The 13,663-nt window shown below is 42.7% G+C and overlaps 1 protein-coding gene across 2 annotated transcripts in view; it reads left to right on the top strand.

Annotated features, from left to right (window-relative positions):
- Positions 1-12,517, top strand: part of LOC119654523 (little elongation complex subunit 2) — a 52,334-nt gene extending 39,817 nt beyond the window's left edge. For both annotated transcript variants that reach the window (XM_038059965.1, XM_038059964.1), the window contains 2 exons: positions 11,371-11,596; positions 11,650-12,517. In XM_038059965.1, coding sequence (XP_037915893.1) covers positions 11,371-11,596; positions 11,650-12,109 — 686 coding nt within the window. In that variant the 3' untranslated portion in view covers positions 12,110-12,517. The remainder of the gene's footprint in view (positions 1-11,370; positions 11,597-11,649) is intronic.
- Positions 12,518-13,663: the final 1,146 nt, after the last annotated feature.

Below are 13,663 nucleotides of genomic sequence, written 5' to 3'. Positions count from 1 at the left end.
ATCCTTTTTGCTCCTCAGTTATCAATTTATGAACATCAAGATGTTTTGAGATGTTCGCGCACGAAACTGAAGTGAAGACCTTGTAGATAGTAGGAAGACAAGTAATTGGTCGACATTTTGAAGGGCAAGAGACACCCTGTTCCTTGGGGATGAGAAAAGTTATCCCTTTGGTGAATAATTTCGGATCGACAATCATCTGACTAAAATGATCTGCCAATACCCGTTGAATGCTCTTGAACCGCGTCAGCCAGAAGTTGTGAATCTTATCAACTCCTGGCGCTTTCCAATTACTTGTATTTTCAAGGGCTGCTTCTACGTCAGCTTCAGTAATGTCAGGCATGGTCATTTCGGGGAGGGCCTCGCATGAACGCATAAGGTGTGGGAGCCACGCTGCTTCTAAATTGCAACGGCTACGTTCGCTCCAAACTTTCCCGACTTGAGATGGTGAGATTTTTATAAAATCCCGGTTGGTTCTGGACGAATAAGGTGTTGTCCGTCCTTCGCTGAAAGCTCGTTTGATACCTACGGATGCGATTGGAGCATACCGCAAGTTTCTGCTTCAGCACCTCGAGGATTTCTTCGATTGGCATATCATTGGAGAGATGGTAGTTTGCAATGATGTTCGCAACGCATCTGTGCACTCTTGACGATGGATTTCCAAGAAGTGCTTGCGTGACACGGCCAATCTCTTTTCTCAACTTTTCGACTCTTTTTTTTTGAGCCGAAATCTGTTATTCGCTCTAAGATGTTGATTATGGAGGCGAATAACCGCGGCAGCTGCAACGTAGACCAGGCTGTGAACCTCTGCCGCAGTAATCTCGTTAACCAAACGATCAATCAAAATTCTGTCAAGGCCAACAATGATTTTATTATTTGCCGAAGGATACTTTAGTTTTAGGATCCTTGGCCTAGCGTCTGGGAGAATCTCAGCATACTCTGTGAATGCGCCCTGGAATGCAGTCAAAGCCTCACTATAAATTGGGTCGACATCCCCAGTTACAAAGCTTCTCCTGACTACTGGATTCATGGAATGCCTTACTTGTACTTGTGTTACTCCTTTGACTAGTCCGTTAATTTGATAACTCCAGACCGAGCCAAGTGAAACCTCTTGGAAGATTTGTTACCTAGTTGGTAGGGCAGCTCGGTTGTTATTCACTATCACCCGGTACTGGTTGACGACGTTCTGTTCCGGAACGTGACTTAGCTCCGGAAATCGGGTTATGAACGCGTCATGTAGTCGATGTTGTTATTGTTTGCAAGAACTACCCTTATCCGTCTATTAACATATTGTAAATCGGTATTATTCCACTATATCACACAGAATGGTTTCAAAAGGACGGGAATGGCGAAAGTGACTAGAGGACAAGGACGGAAGGTCGCGGTTCAAATTTAACTGGTGACAGTGGGGTTTGTATCGTGATTTGACGTCGGATGCCATTCGACTCTGCTGTGAATGAGTACCTGAGTCAAATCAGGGTAATAATCTCGGGGGAGCGCAATGCTAACCACTTTGGCTTCTATAGGGTACTGTACTCCTGTAGTGTACGGTTACAGTCTTGAATGAAGTGATCTAACACACTTCAAGGCCCAGATCCAATACCGAGAGACATCATCATCATCACCGGCGCAACAACCGGTATCCGGTCTAGGCCTGCCTTAATAAGGAACCGCAGAGGTCCACCAAGTCGATATCCCTAAAATCTGTCTGGCGTCCTGACCTACGCCATCCTTCCATCTCAGGCAGGGTTTGCCTCGTCTTCTTTTTCTACCATAAATATTGCCCTTATAGACATTCCGGGCTGGATCATCCTCATCCATACGGATTACGGCTTTAAAGTCGATGAAGAAATGGTACAACTGATGTCCATATTCCAAAAGTTTTTCCACCGCTTGTCGCACAGAGAAAATGTAATCTCTTGCTGATTTGCCTGGAGTGAAGCCTCTTTGGTATAGGCCAATGATGTTCTGGGCGTATGGGGCTTATCCGGCCTCCCAAGGTAGCGGAGAATATCTTATAAATCGTACTCAGCACAGTGATACCTCCTATAACTGCTACACTGTGTGATATCCCCCTTTTTATGTGTGAGACAGATAATGCCTCGTTGCCAATCGTCAGGCATTGATTCGTTGTCCCATACCTTCAGGACAAATTGATGAACCACTTGGTGTAACTGTTCGCCCCCATATTTAATCAATCCGGCTGTAATTCCATCGGCTCCTGGCGACTTATAATTTTTAAGCCAATGAATGAGGCTATTTCTTCTATTCTTAGTGGTGGCAATATTTTTCCGTCGTCTTCAGTTGGTGGGACCTCCAACTCGTCGATGTTCTAGTTGTTCAGTAGTTCATCAAAGTACTCAACCCATCGCTGCAATATGCCCATTCTGTCGGAAATCAGATTTCTCTCTTTGTCTCGGCAGGATGAACATCGAGGTGTGTAAGACCTCCTGCTAACTTGTTGGTAAAACTTCCGCCTTCTATGCTTGGTGTGGTTGCTCCCTGTACTTTTCTAGTTCACAGACCTGCTGGCACTCCCAGGCTTCCTTTTTCCGTCTGTGAAGTCGCTTCTCCGCTCGCCGGAGTTCGTGATAAGTCTCTGTGCGTGCCCGCGTTCTTTAAGAATACAGCATTATTCGGTATGCGGCATTCTTCCGTTCAGTTGCTAGCTTACATTCATCGTCAAACCAGCCGTTCCGACTGCTTTTGCGACTGGGGCCAAGTATGTTTGTGGCCGTATCCATGATAACGTTCTTCAGGTGATTGTGAAGATCATTTGTTTATGCTTCATCTCCAGGTCCTCAGTTGACTGCGGTTATTGCGGCATCCATTTCGTCCTTGTAGGTGTTGTGGAGGACTGTGTTGTGGATGGCTTCAATATTCACTCTCACCTGATTGTCAGAGGGGATTCTAGTTGGTGTTGTTATTTGAGCTCGGAGCACCATGCCAACGAGATTCGAGTCTATATTGGCCCCCCTATATGTTCTGACATTCATCAAGGCTGAGAGGTGGCGGCCTTCGATCAACATCTTGTCAATTTGGTTGAAAGTGGTCCCGCCTGGACAGGCCCACGTATGTTTGTGGACCGCTTTCTGCGCAAACCAGGTACTTCCAACAACCATTTCGTGTGACCTTGCTAATTGAACAATCCGCAGTCCGTTATCATTTGTATTTTGGTGTAAGCTATGGTAACCAACGTATCGACTGAATACGGGCTCCTTCCCTACTTGGCTGTTAAAATCCCCAAGTACGAATTTGATATCATATCCGGGACAGCTTCGAGAGTCCACTCAACTGCCTCGTAGAAAGCATCCTTCTCCGACTCTGCAGTCTCCTCTGTAGGGGCGTGAACGTTAATGAGGCTTATATTTCTAAACTTGCCTCGCAAGCACACAGTCCATAGCCGTTCGCCTATGTTTTCAAAGCCCATAGCAGCAGGTTTAATTTTTTGGCTGACTAAGAAACCTGCTCCGAGCACATGGTTTACTGGATGGTTACTATATTATATGGTGTAGGGACTCTTCTCCAGGAAACCGGTCCCTATCCAACGCATCTCCCGTAACGCTGTTACATCAGCCCTATATTGGGACAGGGTATCGGTTAGCTGCTTATCAGCTTCATCTCTGTACAGGGAGCGCACGTTCCATGAGAAAATGCACAAATAGTTATTCCTTTGTCGTTGCTGGGGTCGTCGTTGTGCTATCTGTCCAGTCCGAGGCTTCTGTTGTGTCTTCGTAACAAGTTGTTTTCCGTGAAGGGTTGTCAGCCCTACCCAACCCCCAACCTGGAGGACCAATTGGTACAATTCGTCCCGTTTTTAGGTGCGGGAGATTCACCTTCATCCTTCTCTGTCTGCAGCTTTTTGTTAAGAAAGAACTCACAGCGGTCACCAGGTGGAAGTGGAGATAGGGTTTGGTAGTAGAGCTATTGGTGTTGGTTCAGCAGGCGTTTCTCAGGTTTTATGCTCCACCGTGGGTACCAAACCACGTTTCGCCCTGGGGCCTAAATCCATCCAACGACTGGCCTACGTTGACGATATCGACATCATGAGAAGAATAACCTGCCTCCATCCAGGTTGAACATGCGGCGCGAGATCTTGGGCTGCACATCAAAGAAGGTAGGACGAAATAAGTGATCTCAACGCCAACATCAAATAGCACTGATCTAATAAGAGCAATAAAGATAGGAGACTAATATTTTGAGACCGTTGATAATTTCTCCTATCTAGGGGCACAACCGATAACAACTACGACGATGAAATCCGCACACAGTTGCTGGCAATCAGCAGAGCCTATTTCAGCTTATAAAAACTGTTCCGCTCGAAATGTCTCACTGTATAGCTTTTACTTTATAAGGCAATGATCTTGCCACTCTTCATGTATTCGGGGGGTTGGGGGTTCTTAGCAAAAAAAAAAATGCGAGCTCGTAGTCAGATTCGAGAGTAGAATCCTCCAAAAAATGTTTGGCTTAGAACTTAGTTTGGTTTAGGACTACGAAATCTATGAGCGATACCATGCTGATGATGCACAGGAGGACTTTGTCGTTCTGGGTGTTTCGATTCGAAAAGTTGTGAAAAGAAATTGGTTATCTTGAAGAGTGCGTTGCGAATGTGTTGCGGAAATCATTGGAAACTACCACGCCTCCAACGATATGCCAATTGTAAAAAACTTCAAGGTGTTGAAGCAGAAACTCGCGGAATGCTCCAATTGCATCCGCAGAAATCAAAAGAACATCCAGCGAAAGACAGACAACCTCTTAATTATCCAAAATTAAAGAGAATTTTATAAAAATCTCAGCACTTTAGGTCGGGAAAGTAACCTCGACTGGATCAGGCAGAAAATTTCTGGAGAAGTGTTTGGAGACAACCCAGCCGGTGCAATTTACAAGCAAACCATGTCCGATACAAGTGAAGTCGATATTGAAGCAGCCCTTGAAAAGACAGGTAATTCATAACTTCTGGCTAAAGCAGTTTGAGGGCACTGATCACACCCGAAAGAAGTTCCACAATTCTTCACCAAGGGGATAACTTAGGCAGCGCGCCTCTTGCCATTCAAAATGTCGACCAATTACTTTTCTTTCTTCTCTACGTGAACATTTCAAAACATTTTGATATTCATAAATTGAGGCTGTAAAGAACGGCTTATTATCAATACGGTCCCACTGCAGCTCTGTTTAGCTTTGAATTCATTATCACGTCTTTTTTATGAAAGCAAATACGGGTTCCAAATTAAACATGGCATATTGTCGAAATGTATATTAAGTCGTTTATTGTATATTGACGTCATCAAATTGAATGCCGAAGACGAGAATCAACTTCGCTCTTTCCTGCACATCACCATCCAGCTCAGTTGGGATGTCGGCATACAGTTGGGTTTGGAAAAATGTCACATGAAAACAATTTCTCGGAGGAAATAAACCGACAACTAAGGTTACAGCCAAAATAACATCGCAATTGGGGGTAAGGATTCAGACGACGTTACCAAATACTTCGACATTTTGGAAGCGACAAATTCTGCTGTGGTGATAATTAAATCTAAGTTGCTGGGGGAATTTGAACGGCGTCTGGATCTTCTCCTGAAAACAGAACAGTTCGGGAAAAATTATGGCAAACAACACCTTTGCTACACCTGCCTTTCTATATTCATTCTGAATGATACAGTTGAGTAATACGGACTTAGAATCTGCCAATAGATGGGTAAGGGTAGTTCTTGCAAAGAACAAGATTGGGACTGCAAACCCATGTGCATACAGTGAATAACATTGTGCTATGTTGAGCTTAAAAGTATAGGTTTTCATACATGGAGGAGAGTCTTTTTTCATTCATAATAGCTTAAGGAGTACCAAATGAAAGGTCAGGCCTATTATTTCCAGAGGCGGGTTTTAAAAATCAAAAAACCAAAACTGACTGACGCTGTCGTCCAGGGCAGAGGCAACTCTTCAGACGCTGCCTCACTTCTGCCCTGGGAGCAGCCTGACCGACTAAAACAACTGGCGCTTCAGTTCAATATAATTCGCAACCTTGTCATGTTTTTGCGATCATATAAAGGAGCTTTTTTCCACCTGTTGCCACTTTGGGTAACGCTGCTGCCAGGGCAGAGGTGAGCAGCGTCTGAAGAGTTGCCTCTGCCCTGAACGAAACCGTCAGTCATTTTTGAGGAGGAACAGTCTAATTTTGTTAATAAGTTCGTGTGTCAAATCTATCCGAACACTCCAAATTTGGGAATACTACAATGTCTGATATCTTCAAGAGGATTGCTTATTTCTGATGCAAAGTTGTGAACTTGCTCAATTCTATCGTGCTACTTCCCAAATCTAAATTGATGATTAGAGAATGTATTCATATGCTAGGATTAACAATAGTTTCTGGAATAGAAATAGTTTCGAGAACAGGATCAAGATGACGAAATGATAGAAAACTTGGAGTCGTAAAAGTATTTTTCCTGACCGTCCCAATGAAAGACCTTCAACTCCACCCTTACGAATAAGTTCTACAAAGCGATAATCAGAGCAGCGTGTGTGAAAGATGCATGGAGAATCTAGAGAATAGTGTTCTTCCAAAATTTTGGATAAGGTTTGCAGATGATGTTTTATGACCACGGGAAAGTAGATTTTACAATTCAGACGAAAAAGAGGGGGAAGTTTCTTTCATGAACCGAAAAATAGTACAGAAAAATGGAAAGTCTAACTATGACATTTATAGAAAGCTGACAATGCTATGTTCCACAAGATGATGACGACCCAACTAAATAAAGAAAGGAGACAGAAAGAGGAATACTATATCATAGATATACCTGGACGATTTCCAGAAGGACGTAATCATGAATATAATGAAAAGAAAGATTTGTCTTGCAGCTGAAAGGGTCACTTTCTTAAAAGTACACAATTGACATTAAGTCTAAAAATCTTAGATTCCAACCAGCAGACAAATTTGACTCAAAACTAAACTACAATCTATCAAAATAAAAAACAACAGAATGAAATTTACACGATGACTTGCCCAGAATACGATATGATGTATATAGACCAGAAAACAAGATTGAAGTGGTGTTCCACAACTGGTATTCTGTGTGATCAGTGTATCAACGAACGTCTCAAATTTAAAATTTACCGCAATGTCGTCCGCCCTGTCGCCCTCTATGGTTCTAACTGTTCATCATCATCAACGGTGCAGCAACCGGTATCCAGTCTAGGCCTGCCTTAATAAAGAACTCCAGACATCCCGGTTTGCTCCTGACCCTATGGTGCGATGTTTCAAGCGGAACAGTTTTTTAAGCTAATGGGAGAAATTATCACTGGTCTCAAAGTTGTAGTCTCCTACCTTTATTGTTCCCCTTCGACCAGTGCGACTATGCGGTATGGTCATGTAATTCACGACAACGAGAATTCACCCGCCAAGATTGGTCTGGACATCGAAATTGATGGTAAGTAACCAAAAGCCCGGCCGACACAACGGTGACTTAGACACGCTGGCTGGGGATTTGAAAGCCTCACGACTGCATCCAAATCAGGTCTTTGATAGTACAAAATGGCGCAACTAATCACGACGAGTCGACCCCGCTAAAGGCTAAAGAAAAAGGGACATGAGGGCAGAAGAACAAGATTGGACCACACCCGTGTCATGGGACATTTTAGAGAAATGTATAAAGAAGGTGGTCAAAGGATAGTACAGATCCCAGGGCGAAAACTGGATTGGTACCCACGATAGAGCATAAAACCTGGGAAACGCCTGCTGAACCAACAGCTCTACTACCAAACCCTATCTCCACCTCCACGTGGTGACCGCTGCGAGCTCTTTCTTAACGAAAAACTGCAGACGGAGAAGGATGAAGGCGAGTCTCCCGCACCTAAAAACGGGACGAATTGTAGTAACTGGTCCTCTAGGTTGGGGGTTGGGTAGGGCTGACAATCCTACACGGAAAACCGATGTTACGAAGCCACGAAAGGAGCCCCGGACAGGATGGACTTTACAACGACGAACCCGGCAACGACAACGGATTAACGATTTGCGCATTTTCTCATGGAACGTGCGCTCCCTGTACAGAGATAAAGCTGATGAGCAGCTAGCCGGTACCCTGTCCCAATATAGGGCTGATGTAACAGGGTTACAGGAGATGCGTTGGACAGGGACCGGTTTAATGGAGAACAGCTGCTACACCATATAGTAACCATCCAGTAAACCATGTGCTCGGAGCAGGTTTCTTAGTCAGCCAAAAAATTAAACCTGCTGCTATGGGCTTTGAAAACATAGGCGAACGGCTATGGACTGTGCGCTTGCGAGGCAAGTTTAGAAATATAAGCCTCATTAACGTTCACGCCCCTACAGAGGAGACTGCAGAGTCGGAGAAGGATGCTTTCTACGAGGCAGTTGAGTGGATCCTCGAAGCTGTCCCGGATATGATATCAAATTCGTACTTGGGGATTTTAACAGCCAAGTAGGGAAGGAGCCCGTATTCAGTCGATACAAATGATAACGGACTGCGGATTGTTCAATTAGCAAGGTCACACGAAATGGTTGTTGGAAGTACCTGGTTTGCGCAGAAAGCGGTCCACAAACATACGTGGGCCTGTCCAGGCGGGACCACTTTCAACCAAATTGACAAGATGTTGATCGAAGGCCGCCACCTCTCAGCCTTGATGAATGTCAGAACATATAGACTCGAATCTCGTTGGCATGGTACTCCGAGCTCGAATAACAACACCACCTAGAATCCCCTCTGACAATCAGGTGAGAGTTAACACTGTAGCTACCACAACACAGTCCTCCGCAACATCTATAAGAGGGAAATGGATGCCGCAATAACCGCAGTTAACAGAGGGGCTGGAGATGAAGCATAAACAAATGATCTTCACAACCACCTGAAGAACGTTATCATGGATACGGCCACAAACATACTTGGCCCCAGTCGCAAAAGCAGTCGGAACGGCTGGTTTGACGATGAATATAAGCTAGCAATGGAACGGAAGAATGCCGCATATCGAGTAATGTTGCATTCTCAAAGAACGCGGGCACACACAGAGACTTATTACGAACTCCGGCGAGCGGAGAAGCGACTTCACAGACTGAAAAAGGAAGCCTGGAAGTGGCAACAGGTCTGTGAACTCGAAAAGTACAGGGAGCAACTACACCAAGCATAGAAGGCGGAAGTTTTACCAACAAGTCAGCAGGAGGTCTTACACACTTCGATGTTCATTCTGCCGAGACAAAGAGAGAAATCTGATTTCCGACAGAATGGGCATATTGCAGCGATGGGTTGAGTACTTTGATGAACTACTGAACAACCAGAACATCGGCGAGTTGGAGGTCCCGCCAACTAAAGACGAAGTACAAATACTGCCACCACCAAGTTTAGGAAAAACAGTCATAAGTCGCCAAGAGCCGATGGAATTACAGCCAAATTGGTTAAATAGGGAGGCGAACAGTTACACCAAGTGGTTCATCAACTTGTCCTGAAGGTATGGGACAGCGAATAAATGCCTGACGATTGGCAACGAGGCATTATCTGTCTCATACATAAAAAGGTGGATATCACACAGTGCAGCAATTATAGAGGTATCACTGTGCTGAGTACCATTTATAAGATATTCTCCGCTACCTTGGTAGGCCGGATAGCCCCATACGCCCAGAACATCATTGGCCCATACCAAAGAGGCTTCACTCCAGGCAAATCAGCAAGAGATCAGATTTTCTCTGTGCGGCAAGCGATGGAAAAACTGTTGGAATATGGACAACAGTTGCATCATCTATTCATCGATTTTAAAGCCGTCTATGATAGCATAGCCAGGGTAAAACTGTACACGGCCATGAGAGAATTCGGTATCCCGACGAAACTAATAAGACTGACTAGGCTGACCCTGACCAATGTGCGAGGCCAGATAAAAGCAGAAGGATCACTCTCAAGACCATTCGACATCAACAACGGTCTAAGACAAGGGGATGCCCTATCATGCGTCCTCTTTAACCTGGCCCTCGAGAAAGTGATCCGTGATACTGAGGTAAATGCAAGAGGTACGATCCTCTTTAAGTCCACCCAACTACTGGCCTATGCTCACGATATTAGCATGATGGGAAGAACGACCCGAGACGTACAAACTGCCTTCATCCAGATCGAGCAGGCGGCGCGAGATCTTGGGCTGCACATCAATGAAGGCAAAAGAAAATATATGGTGGCAACGTTAGCACCGAAGACGAACCAACTAACAACATCAAACCGCACTGGTCAAACAGGAAGAATAAGGATAGGAGAATACAACTTTGAAACCTTTGACAATTTCTCCTATCTAGGGTCGAAAATCACAACCGATAACAGCTACGATAATGAAATCCGCGCACAGTTGTTGTCAGCCAACAAAGCCTATTTCAGCTTACAAAAAGTGTTTCGCTCGAAACGTCTTATCATAGGGTCAAAGCTCTTACTGTATAAGACTATGATCTTGCCAGTCCTCATATATTCCTCGGAAACTTTGGTTCTTAGCAAGAAAAATTGCGAACTCTTGGCCGCGTTCGAGAGAAGAATCCTCCGAAGAAATTTTGGCCCCCTACATGAGGATGGACTATTCCGTAGCCTACACAACGACGAAATCTATGAGCGATACCATGACCGTCCGGTTGTGGATAAAATCTGGCTCAATAGGTTACGGTGGGCGGGTCACTTAATCCGTATGGATGAGGATGATCCAGCCCGGAAAGTCCATAAGGGAAATATCTATGGTAGAAAAAGAAGACGAGGCAGACTCTGCCTAAGATGGAGCAATGGCGTAGGCCAGGACGCCAGACAGCTTTTAGGGATATCGAATCGGCGCAAAACCGGGATGTCTCGAGTTCCTTATTAAGGCAGTCCTTGACCGGATACCGGTTGTTGGGCCGTTGATGATGATGATAAAACAAAAGCACAAAAACCAGCACGTAAGATTTGCAGTGACCAGGAAGATGGCGAACTAGATCATCAGATAACGTGAAAATGCTGTAGTATACATTTCAAAAGTTCGTCTGGAAAACAAATCAACATATACTTATATTACCATTTTTCCAACTTATTTACAATACAATTTGAAGAAATAATTAAGCAGCGAATATTATAATTACATCATATAAAGATACTCCTTCTCCCTCTTATATCTCACAATGTAACACTCCAAAGATGGGCGAGCTACTTCCCGTAAAGCGCGATCTGCTCTTGTTCCTACACCTTGCACTGAATCCCTAGGAAATCGCGTATAATGGTTCAGTAAAGACTTTGTACTGTACATAAAACTCATTGAAAATAGATATTAATATAGATAAAAAAGTTTGCCAAATGTTTAATGCATTTTTATGTCCTAATATAGATTTGTTCGAAGCCGTTGTACCTTCATATATATATATTCTATTTTCAGTGCGACTTGATGCTCATGATTCGAAACTTATAGCAATACAGAATCTGGATTTAAACGACATCGAAGCTGAACTAAAGCGTTTATACAACACAAGCCCAGAAGATATGCTCAGTCCTCTTTTCTCTATGCTTACACTGATTCAGAATTTTCCTGTCGGCGATTACTTGCTAAAGTTCAATCCAAAATTTAGTGATAAGCTGATGGTCTATTCGAAAGCATCTACAAAGTATGGATGAATTATTATCAAATTTCCATAATATAAATAAAAATTTTTTACAGCTCTGTTAACGGAATAAATCTTCCTGAATTATATGAAAGTATTCGCTTCAAAGGAAACTTCATACAATCATCGGATTACATTCCAATTGATGGCAATGTGGTAACTGATTGGCATAAAACCTACAATGTCCTTCCTTGTTGTTTTCCCCACTGGCACATCAGTGAAAAGTCGTTGCATAAGGAATTGGATAAAGCTGCAACTCAATCGAAACGAACAAGGAAAAAAGCAAAAATGAACAAAAGTGAAGTTAAAAATGACTATATTTATGGTAATAACGATCTGCGAAAAATGCCCAATTTGAATTCAATAATAAGGTCAGACTCTAGTGGTGCTCATCTATTAAGCACAAAACTATTAGAAAAATCGAAGATAACTATTAGAAGTAAAATTAGTAAAAAGAAAAAAGGATTAAGGAATAAACTTTCAGGAATTCTCAAAAGAAACTCCGGAATATATTAGCAAGAAATTATTTCTATCTTGTAAATATATTGATGAAGTATTTTGGAATCAGACCCAAGGCAGTAATGAATGGCGAATGGAAAATTTAATCGATTCCCTAAAATGTTAATTTGTTAAACAGAGATCATTGGACATTGAAATTCGCTTCTTCCAAACATGTAAATATAACGTTATTGAATACAATGATAATAAACAATCTTATTCTACTGAATACTGCGATTATATTAAGGAAGCAAAAGTATTACATTGTTAAGTCGTGAACCTCCTTCTTCGAACTGCCAACTATTTTCAAAAATCTTTTCACATTAATTTATAAAATACAGTGCTGGGTAAAAAAATCCTATCAGTAAGAAAATCTGATTTTTGAGTAAAAATATCGAGCTGTTAAATAAAGTAAATATGAATGTTTTTTTGTATTGATATTTCGCACTAAAAGTTGCTTTTGTAGAAAAAAAATCTATGTAAACTTTTTCAGGAGGGCCTTTTATTGCAAATTAGTCTAGTTTACGAAAAATTTGGTTTGTGTTTCATATCAATCACAAAACTCGTCGAATCACAATATTAGATTAGCCTAATTAGAATTTCGCTACACCCCCTTTTGCCTTAATTACGGCTCTAATTCTCGCTGGCGCTGGTGAAACGAGATTCAGCAGAATTTGCTGGTCAATTTCGTCATTCCACGTCCTTAAGAGGATTAAATCCAGCTCATATTGGCTTTTCAACTTCCATTCAGCTACCTTTTTCTTCATTAGTGTTTCTATGGGGCTTTAATTCGGGGTGTTCCCGGGCGCAGGCAGCTGCTTCACTGAGTTTTCAGCCAGAAAGTTGCGCACCTCCAAAGCAAAAAAAGTCAAATAATTGGGAAACATTCATTATTCCTTAAAAACAGCTAGAGAAAGGAAAAAAATATTACTAACAATGTGGGACCTGTGACAGGGCGCACAATCGTCCCTGTTTAAGCGATTAGGCCAAGTGTTCTCTAGCAGCCGCATCTTTGGACCCAGCCCAATAATAACAAATCTGTCATAATCGGCTTGTGCATGTAGCCTCTTGCTTATTTGGCTTCATCAAACTTCTCTTGCGTATTTGTATTAGCCTATCACCTGCGAAATGGTGTATTTGGCCTCCTCATAATTCTCTTCTGTATCATCAAGCAACAATTCACGTCACATTTGCGTTAGCAGCAACAGGTGTCGTTTTGCTACAAACGAGGGAATAATAATAAACAAGTGTTCTTGTGTGATGTACAAGAACACCTTCCGATCGTTGTGTAAACACGGAAGGGTCAACAGATGGGTGAATTAAAGAGTCATATTACATTTGGTAGTTTAGTGTTCTGTAATATCCCGCAGGGGTCTGAGACTGTGACTTAACGCGATATCGGTTTGCACGCCCGGCGACTCTTTAATTCACTATCAAGAAAGTTAAAAGCTGATAATATTGTATAGGAAATCAGTTAGAAGTTAAAAGTTGATAATATTGTATACGAATTTACCAGTGATAATTAAAATTCGTTTGAAAATAAAGAGAAGTTATTGGATACCCGAAAGTTCT

Source organism: Hermetia illucens, chromosome 4, assembly GCF_905115235.1.
Source record: "Hermetia illucens chromosome 4, iHerIll2.2.curated.20191125, whole genome shotgun sequence".
Taxonomy (NCBI): domain Eukaryota; kingdom Metazoa; phylum Arthropoda; class Insecta; order Diptera; family Stratiomyidae; genus Hermetia; species Hermetia illucens.
Note: the sequence above shows the minus strand (reverse complement) of the source record. Positions and strands in the feature narration are given on the sequence as shown.